Source organism: Triplophysa rosa, linkage group LG20, assembly GCF_024868665.1.
Source record: "Triplophysa rosa linkage group LG20, Trosa_1v2, whole genome shotgun sequence".
Classification (NCBI taxonomy): domain Eukaryota; kingdom Metazoa; phylum Chordata; class Actinopteri; order Cypriniformes; family Nemacheilidae; genus Triplophysa; species Triplophysa rosa.
In genome coordinates, this window is record NC_079909.1 from 19,790,340 (window position 1) to 19,804,508 (window position 14,169).

The window sequence follows — 14,169 nt, forward strand, 5'->3', positions numbered from 1 at the left end:
CTAAACTTAAAATACAATAGAAACCACACATGACAACGCAACATACGCGAATAAACGAGCGTGACAGATCAATTACTTGGAAAATACCATACATAAAGCAAAGTTTTTGTCAATTGTACCAAACGGTAGATTGTTTTCCACAGATATAAATATTTTTTATTATTATTTAATATTAATTCGGAACAGTAGCAAAGCTGTTAAGACATCTCGGCACTTTCTTGATGTTTTAAATGAATAACTGCTTTTTTGTTTTGGTTATTTGCAATTGTGCAATTATGTACTGTATTTGTACTATTTGTACTACTACGTATTGTAATTTCCCCTGTTGATAAAAAAAACTCAATGAGGAACCGAAGGGGAAGGAAATGTTTCTGACCGGTGGATTATACATGAACACTTCCTGTACTGTTGAAACTAGCAAACTCACCCTTCAACTGCAGAAGGTAAGAAATTCATCACAATTGTTTATTATGTTACGTTATGTTGTGCTGCGATAAATCGCATCTCCGCATGCCAAAAAGCATTTGAGATGGCGGGGAACGTAGTTTAAAGTTATTTCAACTGCTTGTGTATTGTTTATTTGGTAGAAAACCGGTTAGCTAACGGCAGATGCTCATGTGAATCTCTTCTCACACGCTTCTATCCAAATAAACAAATCGTGTGAACGCCTTACAGACAAAACAGTTTATTGATATCTTTGGGAGTTTTGTAAAACATGTTATATGTAAATAAACACGCTGGATATATTTTTAACAAGTTCAGTTTTGAATGACTTCGTTGAAACGAAACATGCGATGTCATTGAGTGAAGGGAGGATTAGCCAATGAAATGTGCAGGTGAATTGTGGTCCCGCCCTTTTTAATACGATCGTCCAATCAGAGGAAGGGATGCTGATGTCTGATTGGTTATGGAGTTCAATGCCAAGATCTCAGCATTCGTTCACAGAATCTGGTGTTTTTTGTTAGTTTACTGCATTCAAGGTTAGCTATTACACGCTTGGTCTTACATTTGTCTGATTTATTTTTTACAGATTTGTATTTCAAAATGTTCTTGACAAGATCAGAATACGACAGGTAAGTTGAAGAATGCATCTGTGCTGTATGCTGTCACTTATTCAAACGTCTTTGACGTTTTACATTGTCAGTGGCTACCTGTTATAGTGCTCGATTATTGAATAGTTGCATGTTTCTTAGGGTTAATTCAAAACGTGTAACCTCACAGTTTTGACTTTCACTTTCAGTTTTGTTTCGTTTTGTAGAAGCCACAGTAATGTTGTATTACAATTCATGCAGTGTATTATGAATGCTGATTTAATGCACTTACTGAACCACACATTTTTTTATATCTGCAGAGGGGTAAACACTTTCTCTCCAGAGGGAAGGCTTTTTCAAGTAGAATATGCCATTGAAGCTATAAAGGTAAATCAAAATGTTAAACGAGTATGTGAAAAACTGAACATTTTACTAAAATGAAAACCTTAAATATTATACAAGCATTTTATATGATATATTAAACTATATACCATTAAATTATTATAATGTGTATTTTGCCATGTTGTAGCATGTTAATCGTTATAAGTTTGATTTGCTATCTGTGTATATCTAGTTGGGGTCCACAGCCATTGGCATTCAGACAGTGGAAGGGGTGTGTCTCGCTGTGGAGAAGAGAATAACTTCTCCTCTGATGGAGCCCAGCAGCATCGAAAAGATTGTAGAGATCGATACGCACATTGGTAGGTCAAGTGATGAAGAGTACACTTGGGAGGAGGAAAATGAAGTTAGTTTAGAAAAACTGATCTTGAGACAATTCATTTCCCAACACAGGCTGTGCCATGAGTGGTTTAATAGCTGATGCGAAAACGCTAATCGACAAAGCAAGAGTGGAAACGCAGGTCAGTAACAGGTTCTTTGTATATGCAGGGTTATTGTATTATACAGATGTCAAAGATCATGTTTTAAGTTCTCTTTGGGTTTTGCAGAACCATTGGTTTACCTACAATGAAACCATGACGGTGGAGAGCGTAACACAGGCTGTGTCTAATCTCGCTCTGCAGTTTGGAGAGGAAGATGCTGACCCTGGTGCCATGGTAACATTACCCTAACTTAAACTGAATTGTGCATTTGTCATCCATTAGAGCAGTCTAAAAGTTGTGGTTTTAAATCTATCCATTTATTGTTGTCTTTAGAGTCGTCCTTTTGGTGTCGCTCTGCTTTTTGGAGGTGTGGATGAGAAAGGACCGCAGCTGTAAGCCCTCTCTTTGTCTTTTGTGTGGTTTGTAACAATTAGCTGCAAAATGACTGTTTTGAATATAAATGGTCTTAAAATAACTTTTAAAAATGTTGGATATGATAAGTATTTTTATTTATTTTAAATGTTTATCCAACTTAGATGTTTATAATAATCCATGTCAAAAATGATAACAACTTCCAAAGGAGTCAGATTCAAAGTTTCAGAGTTCTAAAAGACGACTTTAGTTTTTTTAATTAGCCATTTTATTAGCCACAGACATGTTTGTAAACTGTGTAAATCATTACACTCGTTGACAGATACCACATGGACCCTTCAGGCACTTTTGTCCAGTGTGACGCCAGGGCGATTGGCTCAGCATCTGAGGGAGCTCAGAGCTCTTTGCAGGAAGTTTATCACAAGGTACATTTATTTATTTATTCATTAAAGAACTGTGTATCATAACTTTTCCAAACTCATTGATTTCACTTAACGCACTATTTCTGCAATTCAGATTTACAAGTCCATGTATATAATGGTACACTGAAATCTCAGTTGAGTTGTCTGATCTGTTCTGCCACAGTTATATTTCAGTTTTTCTAACGGAGGGAAGTGTTTGGCTCTTTACCAAGAGAATCATATAGCAGCAAAATGAGCTACATGATTGGGCAATAAGAATCCCTTTTTAAATCTACCCCGCCCATGTACGCATCCAATATAACATGCCTCTGCTAGTTTAACTTCAGTCACCAGGCTTGCTGCCCATGTGACCCTAAAATCTAATAAATGGATTAAGACCATTCCATAAATCGAATTACTTAAAAAAATGCCCAGTCACACTGAACGCTAGCATTGGTGACTAGTTTATTTTCCATGCTAAACTTTCATTAAATATCTTTTTTTGTAGTCCATGACGTTAAAGGATGCTATCAAGTCCTCTCTCACTATCCTGAAACAAGTGATGGAGGAGAAACTCAATGCCACTAACATTGAGGTAATGCTCAAGTGTTCCAGTTTGCATGGTGTTGATCATGTCACGTAGAAGTCTTTGAATGACATGTTAATATTTACATTTACACATTTATTCATTTGCCAGACGCTTTTAACCAAATGTTAATTAACGTTCATGTCTCTTCTTCCAGCTAGCCACAATAGAGCCAGGCAAAACCTTTCACATGTACACAAAAGAGGAGCTTGAAGATGTCATCAAGGATATCTAGAGTTGAGGAGAAAATCAAATGAGAATATGTCATTTTGTGTGAATCATCACACAGCGATTGCATACGAAAACCCTGCAGGCCTGTTCAGACAGGAATTCAGTCTTTATACGTTTTCTTTCTCTGTCGATCCAAAAACTTTCTATAGTTCTGTACAAGCACAGAACAGCAGATCTTGTAGTGGACTTAAATGGGGGGTTCTTTTTGTTACGAATCACTGCGTTAATAAACTTGTTGAAAAAAACGGGTGTGAGAGTTTTTCTCTTTCACACGAGAATCTTTCTTGTCTTTATTATAAAAAGGTTGCTATATGTTGTAATCATTATTTTAATTAATAACACAATTGGTTAAAAATTCTATTGGTTGAGCATTGCACTAGCAGTGCAAAGTTTGATTCCCAGAGAACACATGGGTAGTTGACAAACTGTAAATGTGTCCTATGGTGTGACAGCAAAATATAGAAAAAAACAATGAAGATGAGTGTCTCTTACACTATTTTATATTATGAATATTAATACTGTAAAATATATAATATTAACATGTATATTTGTCACAACGTACGACACGTGTACTGTATATTTGTCAAATACCCACATACAGATAAAAAGTCTACATTGAACTCACTTTATATACAAGCATCTGCAAAAAAATATGTGAAAGCATAAGGGTACATTTATACAATATTTTAATTGAGTTGTCAGCTAAGTAGTAAAAATGTAGTTTTTTGTGTAATTTTTTGTTTTGTCAATCAAGCAGGACGTCAATTTAAACAGATATCAGTCACAATTTTAAACAGCAACGTCACGAATTTGCTTATTTATAAAAGAATTAGGATTAGTTAATCATTTTGGAAATATTTATATATTTTTATACCAAATGAAGGACATTTAAACAAAAAGTAGCTTTTTAAAATACTTTAAATAAATATAATAAAACTTAAAAAGTCAGTCACATGGTATCTTGGTGGCATGGTTAATGGGAAATAAGGGGAAACTGATAGTAGTACCACGCTGTTTAATAATCTAATAGAGGCGTGGTTAACCCAGTTCTGGATACAAATGTACGCATCCTTCTACAGTACACGACAGCTTGATCTTAATATTCATAAAACGGTCCGTGCCATTGGCGAGTCACAGAGCATCATCTAATTAATATTCATGACATGCATCTCCGAAGGAATGCTACGCGTCCGCCAGCCGGACCTAATTAATATTCATAGCGAAGCCCGCGCCGTGAACAGGTTTCCAAGCAGCGTCAGCGCGACCTCATTAATATTGATGAACTGGGCGTTTTGAATGGACGGTGCCTCCTAATCTTGAACAATCCGATAGAGTTGAGCAGAGCATTGCGCACAGACATGCGTCAGAGCGTAAACATTGCGCGTTCTCTTCCAATACCATCACATCTCTCATTTATGGCTATTTAGAAAGAAGGATTTTACGCGCATTAAACGGAAACCATGAGTACCGTGTTCTGCTGTGTTTTGCTCGTGTTTTGCTCACTGGCTCTTTGCATGGACTTTGAAGAGCGACCCAGCTCCTGGAGGAGTGAACACACCATGTTTCAAAAGAGTCACAAATCACGGAGTCTGCTCACTTTGAGAGATTTACAGCATTCAGACCACGCGAGGATGAAAAGAGGTGAAGAATCAGCACGGAATCAGTGTCATTCATTGCACGGATATGAATCTACATTACAAAACAATACTCATACGGTAAGTTAGGTGATGGTTGTACTTTTTGTCTTGTCCCACCGTTATGTGTGTATGCCTATAATAAAATATAATATAGCACATTTGATTTGGATGAAAAATCGACTTGTTTGTGGTTACGCATTGTTTTATTCTTTGTCCTGTAAATGTTTTAAAAAATGATTTTCCGGTTTAATTTTGTTCTGTTAAAAGTCATATAAGGGTTTATTTTTTATTATAGTATTCCCTAAGGACGACTTATTAAATCTGCCTTATTAAATCTCTAGAGATCATAAATGACAAACGTGAGCTCATACCTCTGGCCACTGTTCTGTGATGACCTAAACAAGTTTGTGTTATTTCTTTCAGAGCATTTAAAAACGTTACATCTTCAATACCACATGCACTTTCTATCTTTTTCAATCTGTAATGCTAACCGATATGAATGCGTTTTCAGAAGCTTTTCTGGATGGCTCATATCACGAAAGCAAGTATGGGACAGTGTTTCATGTGTTGAAATGCTGTGTTGATGTTTTACTTATAAGACATTCTGCAAAAACAACAACAACTTAGCTCTGTATACTGTGATAGGCTATATGAGACCAGTTTTTTATTGCACTTATGCTTTTTGTAGTCCTTATGTTGTTCCAATTGCATTGTTTCCCTCATCTGTAAGTCGCTTTGGATAAAAGCGTCTGCTAAATGACTCAATGTAAATGTCGTTTTTATGCCATCTTCTTCATGTGTTTCTACTGTTCACTTTTTTTCTGTATTTTGTACAAATGCCAGACAGTCAGGTGATGTTGCCTAACCCCATCCAGTCCGCATCTCATTCATTACAGTCATTACATGACTGCGTCCTAACCCTCAAAAACTCACCACAGCATGGTCTTTCTCTCTATACATCGCTCTTTTATAACTCTATCCCCTTAGTACATCAGTTATGTTCATGCATTATCGGTAAACGACGGAGCACATCTATGCCAATCCATATCTCTCATATCAGCACTGATCTATAAAACAACATCCTCTGAATACAGGGCATGCAATCAGTCATACCATTAACCTCAGTCCTGATAGAGACCGACTGTTGTTGTCAAAAAAGAACACGGAGAAAGTTCTTTGATAGGCTTTGTTTTGGCTTCCGTCCGCCCACATTCCGTCCAGCGTAAATAACTGCTGAAGTGAACTGTTTCCTCCGAGAATGGAATGTTTCTGGATTGGAAAGAGGCTTGGGGAATTGAAAGAGTAGGAAAAGCATTTGTAAGCAAAGTCTCATGAAAGCATGGCCTTGCTCACTTTTCACACCTGTTTGGAATCTCTTGAACATCAGGTAGTGTGAACTCTGTGACCCATACTCAAGTCAAGCTGTTTATCGAGTGGACATGGTATTGTGGGTAGTGTTGCCAGGTGCTTGCTAGAGGGTTCTCGCATGCTGTGTAAATGTACCTACTTTATGCCTTTCCTAAAGGACAAAAAATGATCATTTACTAACAACAAAATAAAATATAATTTATAGCTTAATCTTTGGATTAATGTTTAATTGGAAATGTTTAAAGTGATGGTTCACCCTAAAATAAAAATGCTGTCATCATCTGAATACTACCTCAACTTTAAGTGAGTTTGCCCAAGAATGAAAATTCTGTTATCATTTACTCACCCTCTTGTCATTTCAAACCTGTATGACTTTCTTCCGCAGAACACAAAAGAAGATATTTAGAAAAATGTCGTTAACTGGACCCTATTCACTTGCATTGGTTTTGTGTCCATAATAGAAGTGAATGGGGTGCAGTGCTGTTCGGTTACCAGCTTTCTTCAAAATATCTTTTGCGGTCAGCAGAAGAAAGAAAGTGAAACAGATTTGAAATGACAAGAGGGTGAGTAAATGATGACAGAATTTTCATTTTTGGTTGAACTGTCACTTTAAGTTGAGGTGGTATTCTGTATATTCTATATCTAGTATTCATCAGGAAATGTGTCTTGTTTTCCTGATGTTGTCCATAATGTGCAAACAAACAGCGGTGTTGCGCAAGAGTCTGCGTGATGGATGCTGATCCTTCCCTGCCCAGTGGAATTTATGACCTGCCAGAACAATTACAAGCGGACAAGCTCATAATAAAGTCTTTTAAACAACCGCCTGTAAATTCTCTCTATATATAAAATGTAGGATTGAATGATTTCAATATTATCAGAGATGTTCAACTGAAACATTTTGAACTTTTGGCATTTTTATTGATGCTGTGTCCACTCTGAAGGTTAAATCTGTGGTTGGGCCGGTGGGGAGTTATTTTTGTAAATCCAACAAGAACACAAACATGCCTCCATATAACAAACTGTTGACCTCTCACCCATTTCGGTGCCCTGTTCCAGTTGGAAAAACATCGTTTGACTTCTCGAATTGTCTTATTTTGTTTAAGCGAGGGTTTAAGCATTTGCCCATCTGTCTAAATAGTTGTTGTTTTGGGGGCTGACTTGAAACCGTGAACTTATTTAACCCAAAGTTGAGATGTTTTACAGTCTAGAGATGAAATCATGTTTGTTGTCGGTCTTTGGACCGAGAAGCCATTTGGATGAGGACTAAAGCTTCTTTTGGCCGTGCCCGAGGTTCAAAGACTGTTTACCGGTTCAACATAAGGGAAAGACGTCCAGGTTTCCCCTCTTCCCGTTCCTGGGGAGAATATACAGAGAAAACATTTTCTGTCCTCTCTCAAATGCTCAGGACTGGTGGGATGCCAAGCACGTGAAGTCAAGAAAAGCGGCAAAGCATTCCTTGTGGTATTTTTGAGACTACTGAAGAAGTGTTTAACGGTCTTTCCAGATACTATCTTTGGTTACTAAGTTTATTCTGTTTTGGACATGTTTTCTGTTTAATTGCAGATATTTCTTTTTGTAAGATTCTGGTCTTACAAAATTTGAGGATTTTTAGAGGGCCCCACGGCCTCATGCTCACGCTTCAAGCAGACATGTTTTAATATAACTCGTCCGTCTCCCAACAGGATGGATTTTCTGTGTAAATATCCCCACTGTGCCGTCAGGTGATTGTATCTCTTTACAGACCTTAGTAATTCATCACTGACCTGTGAGCAGTTCTGCAAGTGCTAAAAGTGACATCCCTCCTCAGGATTACCATAAAGGCAATTGGGATTGTGTACCATTACCTTTGTTTTGAAACATACAATACAATACAATACAATACATACTGTATGCAAACACAGATTTGTCTGGGATGCAATGGCCAAATTTAAACAAAAGTTCATTAACACAATGCAAGAATGCTCCTTAAAGGGACAGTTCACCCAAAAATGGAAATTCTGTCATCATTTACTCACCTTCGAGTTGTTCCAAATCTGTATAAATGTCTTTGTTCTGATGAACACAGAGAAAGATATTTGGAAGAATGCTTGTAACCAAACAGATTTTGCCCCCCATTGACTACCATAGAAAAATGACAATGGCAGTCAAAAGTGCCCCAGAACGGTTTGTTGTCCTACATTCTTCAAAATGGCTTCTTTTGTGTTCAACAGAACAAAAAAATATTTTTTCCTTCTATGGTAGTCAATGGGGGGGGCAAGATCTGTTTGGTTATAAGCATTCTTTAGAATATCTTTCTATTTTTTTTTACAGATTGGAACAACACGAAGATGAGTAAATGATGACAGAATTTTCATTTTTGGGTGAAGTATCCATTTAAAGGCACAGTTCACCTTTAAAATAAAGATTCGTACATTATTTACTCATGTCATTCCAAACCTGTATGACTTTCTTCTGCAGAACGCAAAAGAAGATATTTTGAAGAACGTTGGTGACAAAACAATTTGGGACCCCGCAAAACCACTGAAACATTTCTCAAAATATCTTCTTTTGTGCTCCACAGAAGAAAGAGTCATATACATTTGTTAAAAGCGTTGTTCTCTCGTTTACTCCAAGCTGAAGCAACACTGTTTTGCTCACAGCGTCTTCTCACCGCATTTTATCCTTGTTTTAGGACTTTATTGGCTTCTTGCAGGCCATTCTTGGCACGCCAGTGTTTCGTTGGCCGGGAGAACAGTGTCAGTAGATGGTACGGCATGTTTCTTTCCTTCTGGTGTTTAAATATGGCAAGGAACGGGGAGGCAAGCACTACGGTCATTCTTAAAAAAAGAAAGATTCTGGAAATGGAACCAGCCTTGAGTGCATTCAGGTGTCTTACAAGACTTGTTCGTACTGTTCTGGAACACGTGTGTCGGTCAGCCACGGATGTGGTCCTGTGGGTTACATCAGATGAAGTGTGGAAATTTGGAAACTTTTATTCACACTGTGGATTGCGAAAGTACAGGCCTTGAGACTGAAGCAGTTTACATTGCTAGCTTTTAAAAAACACATGTGAAAATTGTAAAACGATGTCACCGTTGGGTAGAGGTGAGGACACCGTTATTAATCCCTGGGGGCTCTGGTGGAATGACAGAAATGACTTGAAGAGTAGAAACTCTTGCTGTAAAAGGCACTGTTCACCCCAAAATGAAAATTCTGTCATCATTTACTCACGCCATTTCAACGCTGTATGACATTCTTTCGTCTGCAAAACACAAAAGATATTTTGAAGAATGTTGGTAACAGAAACTGTCGGTCCCCACTGAGCTGCATTGGTTTTGTGTAGGGCTGCACGATAATTTATCGCGATACCACTAAATCCTATTGAAATCAAGCTGGCTGCGATATGAAATGTGTCGATATTTATTTTAATGCGTAGCTTGTCCGTGGGATCAGTAGGAAATGCTGCTCGATCTAAAAGCAGTGCGAGTTTGAGTCGCTTATAAAGTGCATTTGAAAAAGCAACACCCGTCAAACATGATCATTATAAATAAACTTTATTATCATGAAAATACCTGATGTGGCTTGAGTAACAGTGATAAAACGATGTCCATAGGCATTTCCTAGATTTTAGAACGTGTTATGGTCTTCTTCTGCAGTGCGTATTTGGAGTTTCCGCACGAGAGCGCCCTCTGGCTTTAGGACGCAGCAGCATTTTCCGTACTTCACTCAAAAGCTGTGCATAAATCACGTGATATTTATCGTCGGTTTATCGCGACAGCCCTAGTTTTGTGCCTGTCCATACCATAGAAGTGAATGGGGAACTTGTTTACCAACATTCTTCAAAATATCTTCTATTGTGTTCTGCAGAAGAAGGAACGTCATACATCGTTTTTAGATTTTCAAAAATTATCGTTCTGTACAAGCTTTTGTGCCCGTGGGGACCTCAATTTTGGTCCCCATGAGTTGGTGTGCATTCAGGTTTAGTTCCCCACTAACATATAAAAACCACAAGTCCACTCAGACACCATCTGGGTCTCGCATTCCAGCGAGTCAAACTGAAAGGGAGGTTACACACTCGAATGACAGCAGGCCTGTCCTCTCAAATGCACACACACACACACACACACACACAGAGAGAGAGAGCGATGCGCGGGGTGGCCATCTGTCGGATCAGCAGTGGTTTGTGTGCATGGCCCCGCAGGGTTTCTGTTCCCTGTGGGAAGATCACTTCTGAGAACCAGCATGGATTTTCTGATTGATATGTGTATTTGTTTGTATGTACTTGCTTTTTCATACTTGTGTTTGAATGACATTAGCGACATACATTTAAAGTGTTTCATTGGTGGACTGTTGATGTGTTTGACTTTACTCGAGAAACAAAAATGAGATCTTTTAGCGCCTTAGTTGTATTTTCCAAAACAGTAGTTAGACTAAAAAAATTTGAAATAGTTGTCTCAACTAGTAATGTCAGCTTACATTTTTGTCTCACTGAATAGACCGTTTCGTCGCTCCTGACCCCCAGTTAACTTCCGGTTTGTGTTTGCTGGCTAGTGCCTAATAATATAACTATTTAATTTAATTTGTTAAAATTAATTTATATTATTCTTTTACTGTATAATAATTGTATTAAATACACGATTTGTTAAATTTTGTTGTATGTTCATTTTATTAAATAAACTATTTGTTGAATGGGTCCTGTATTTGGTCGCAACCCAAGAAACCGTATAGTACACTGACATCTAGCGGTTGAGTTTGGTATTTCAGACTAAATTCAACATATCGGAGAGACGAGTTTAGCCAAGTAACGCTTCTTCTCGGTTGCTTTTGCTTGTTATCAGAAATAATCTACAGGCACTCTATTGGTTGTGAATGTGTAGTAACGTTTGTCTATGTTGTTAAGATGAAACCGTCTATACTCTCATTGAATCTCAGAAACATCAAGTATATCAATATGGGTTGCCCAAGTTTATAAAGATATCTCACCATTTCAAAAATATTCTCAAGTTCATTGACCATAATAATTCCTTTACTACATCTAACTTCTGAGCAATGATTGAGCAACCCCTAAGCACTAACAATTTCCTCTGTTAGTTGTCATGGCACACAATTTGGGGTTTCAAGAGGCAATTCTAGGAGTTGATTTTCTTGGAAAGCTTTGCTGTTAAACCAAAGCATTATTAATGTTTATGAAATGCTCCGTTATGTCATTTTGAAACAAGATGTCTAACATTTCCATAAGAGCACTTGTTCCCCAAAACAGCTGTAGTGTGCGCAAGATTTTGCTTTAGTTTTGGTTATGTTAAGTGGTTTGGATCCCTGTTCTTAGTCTTTTTTTAGAGATTCCCGCCTACAGTCTTGTTCCTGTGGACTAGAAAAAAACAACCTGCAGCATTTAGTTTCACCACAGCAGCCCTGAAAACAAATCTGAGTCAGTCATCGAGAAAATCACACAAGCTCTGAAGATAATGACCGTGACCTCTTCTGTTTTAGATGAATATATATTGATTTATGCGATATATTTCCAAGTAAAGGTCTATAGGTGATGTGTAGGATTATTAGAATCATCTCTCTTAAAAACGTAACACTGTTTGATGTTCATTATGTTTCTTTTTCTCTCTTTCAGTATAACTTTAACGATCTGAGTGGGTCCGTATCTCTGGCCTGGGTTGGAGATGGAACGGGAGTAAGTTACAGTAAATATAAGGGATTGAAGTGTGCTGTGTGAAATACTAAACAAGACATTATATAGTAAATGCACACAGATTTGTGTATCTTTTTTTTTGCTTTAAAGGGATAGTTAACCCAAAATAAAAATTCTGTCATAATTGTTTCAAGCTGACTCTTTCTTCTGTGGAACACAAGAGAAGATATTGCCTCAGTGGTTTTGTGTCCATACAGTAAAAGTCAATGAGGGCAAATGTTGTTGTTGGTGGTTATTTTTCAAAATATTTACTTTTGTGTTCGGCAGAAGAAAGAAAGTCATGCAAGTTTGGAATGACACGAGGATGAATAAATCTAATCTAATCCCTTTCTTATGTGCGTATTTGAGTGTGACTGGTATCAATACGTTTGTGTACTTTTACTTAATAATTTATTTATTATTCTGTATTTTATTAATGTGCAAGGGGTCACACCTTCATCTCAAAAACCTGCCTAGAAATATTTGAGCACTGTTTGAAATTTCCCCAGCCCTCTGAAGTTAGATTCAGCACCATTTCGATTAATCGCAAACCCTAAACTATTCTTACTTGTTCACTAACCACTAGCCGATTAGCAAAACTTGTCATTGTCAGCTAAAGCCACGTCTGTGTGCCGCTAGCTCTTGACATGTCTGTAGTCAGCTCCATGTTCTAACTTGCAGGAATGTGACCCTGGAATCACACGTCGGTGCGAGTGAATTACAGCTTCAACGGCTGCATTTCTGAAAGACGGTACAGATCTTGGCTCGACATAACCTCAAATCAACTTTTAACACAAACAGGAGGTTGAATTCACGTGTTGTTCAGTGGCAGCTATAAAACCTGAACGATCTGTAATTAACCTCCACACAACAGCAATGGCAGGCTGTTAACTCCACGCAAACGTTTTCTCTTTTGAGACACCTTTTTAACTTGTGTGGCACGTTTCCCTTAATTGCTTCTTGCACCTGGAATAAGTTGACACGCAAATGCATAAGTCATTTCCTTTGTTGGAAGGATGAATGAAGAAAAACAAATATTTTTTGCTCGCATTTTAAATGCATGAACTTCACTTTATAGTTTTTGTCTTATTGAGGATTTACTAAAGGGATAGCCCACCCAAAAATAAAATTCTGTCTTCATTTGTTCATCCTCATGTCAAAACCTGTATGTGTGACTGTTTATTCTGTGCAACAGAAAAGAAGATATTTTGAGAAACGTCTCAGTGGTTTTGTGTCCATACAACGGAAGTCAATGGCGGTCGGTGTGATTTGGTGACCGAAGTTCTTGGAAATATCTTATTTTGTGTTCTGCAGAAGACAGAAAGTCAACTGTCCCTTTAAAAGTGTGTCACATTATAAATATAGGTTGCAAATGCTTGTTCATGTTGACTTTAAGAGCGAGAGACAGGAGTTAAATGAGAGCAGGGTGCCGACCAATCAGAAGCAGGCAGCTCGATCCTTGAGTGATAGCCGGCTGAATGACTTGTGAAGGATGAGACTGTGGCTCAAGCTCAGACATGTGTCCTGCGGTATCTCGCCCGAGCCACATTTGAAATCCATGAATGCTTTAGAGTTACTGGCTCTTTCACATGCACATACCATAATATGCCCTTTCAGTCACTATATCCCTGTGCCTCGCAGGTAATGCTGGTGCTCACCACGTTTCAAGTTCCTCTTTTTATCATGCGGTTTGGTCAGTCAAGACTTTACAGAAGGTATGGTGTCAAGATTATCATAAAAAAACGAAACCTTGTATCTTCATATTTCCCGATTGTTTTGAAATAAATCATTATTTTTAGTCACCCGTAATGTTGGCCACTGGGTTTTCCAAATATCTACCCGATAAACAGTATTCATAAGTGCTCGTCAACTTTGACAACACAGTATTCAATCATTTATAAAGTACAGTGTTTTTTCAATTTCCTGAAAAACAGACATTTGGACATACAAGGTTTCAGAAGGACAGCGACGATGTGCAGTTTTGAAAGATTCTTTAGAAATGTATGTTTTTATGTGATCCATAACTTCCTGTCTTCTCTTCTTGGTCAGTGAAGACTATGGAA

At 37.8% G+C, this 14,169-nt stretch overlaps 2 protein-coding genes across 3 annotated transcripts in view; both read left to right on the forward strand.

The window, feature by feature from the left end:
* The first annotated feature begins 353 nt into the window (after positions 1-353).
* Positions 354-3,697, forward strand: psma5 (proteasome 20S subunit alpha 5). Its single transcript, XM_057362149.1, has 10 exons — positions 354-443; positions 1,031-1,073; positions 1,352-1,418; positions 1,606-1,732; positions 1,824-1,891; positions 1,979-2,086; positions 2,186-2,244; positions 2,547-2,649; positions 3,134-3,220; positions 3,369-3,697. Exons 2-10 carry the CDS (start codon positions 1,045-1,047, stop codon positions 3,444-3,446), a joined length of 726 nt encoding a protein of 241 aa, XP_057218132.1. The 5' UTR covers positions 354-443; positions 1,031-1,044; the 3' UTR covers positions 3,447-3,697.
* Positions 3,698-4,756: 1,059 nt separating this feature from the next.
* Positions 4,757-14,169, forward strand: part of sort1a (sortilin 1a) — a 21,976-nt gene continuing 12,563 nt past the window's right edge. Inside the window, exons 1-4 of one of the 2 annotated variants that reach the window (XM_057362191.1) lie at positions 4,757-5,157; positions 12,050-12,109; positions 13,748-13,821; positions 14,156-14,169. The exon at positions 14,156-14,169 is cut by the window's right edge and continues 89 nt beyond it. In XM_057362191.1, coding sequence (XP_057218174.1) covers positions 4,903-5,157; positions 12,050-12,109; positions 13,748-13,821; positions 14,156-14,169 — 403 coding nt within the window. In that variant the 5' untranslated portion in view covers positions 4,757-4,902. Of the gene's footprint in view, positions 5,158-12,049; positions 12,110-13,747; positions 13,822-14,155 lie in introns of those variants that run through there. The other variant, XM_057362192.1, reaches the window with a different exon arrangement.

Coding starts and splice junctions, on each gene's coding strand:
- psma5 (XM_057362149.1), top strand. CDS start 1,045: ATGTTCTTGACAAGATCAGAATACGACAG. Junction 1,892..1,978: donor AAGCAAGAGTGGAAACGCAG/GTCAGTAACAGG, acceptor TGGGTTTTGCAG/AACCATTGGTTTACCTACAA. Junction 2,650..3,133: donor TGCAGGAAGTTTATCACAAG/GTACATTTATTT, acceptor CTTTTTTTGTAG/TCCATGACGTTAAAGGATGC.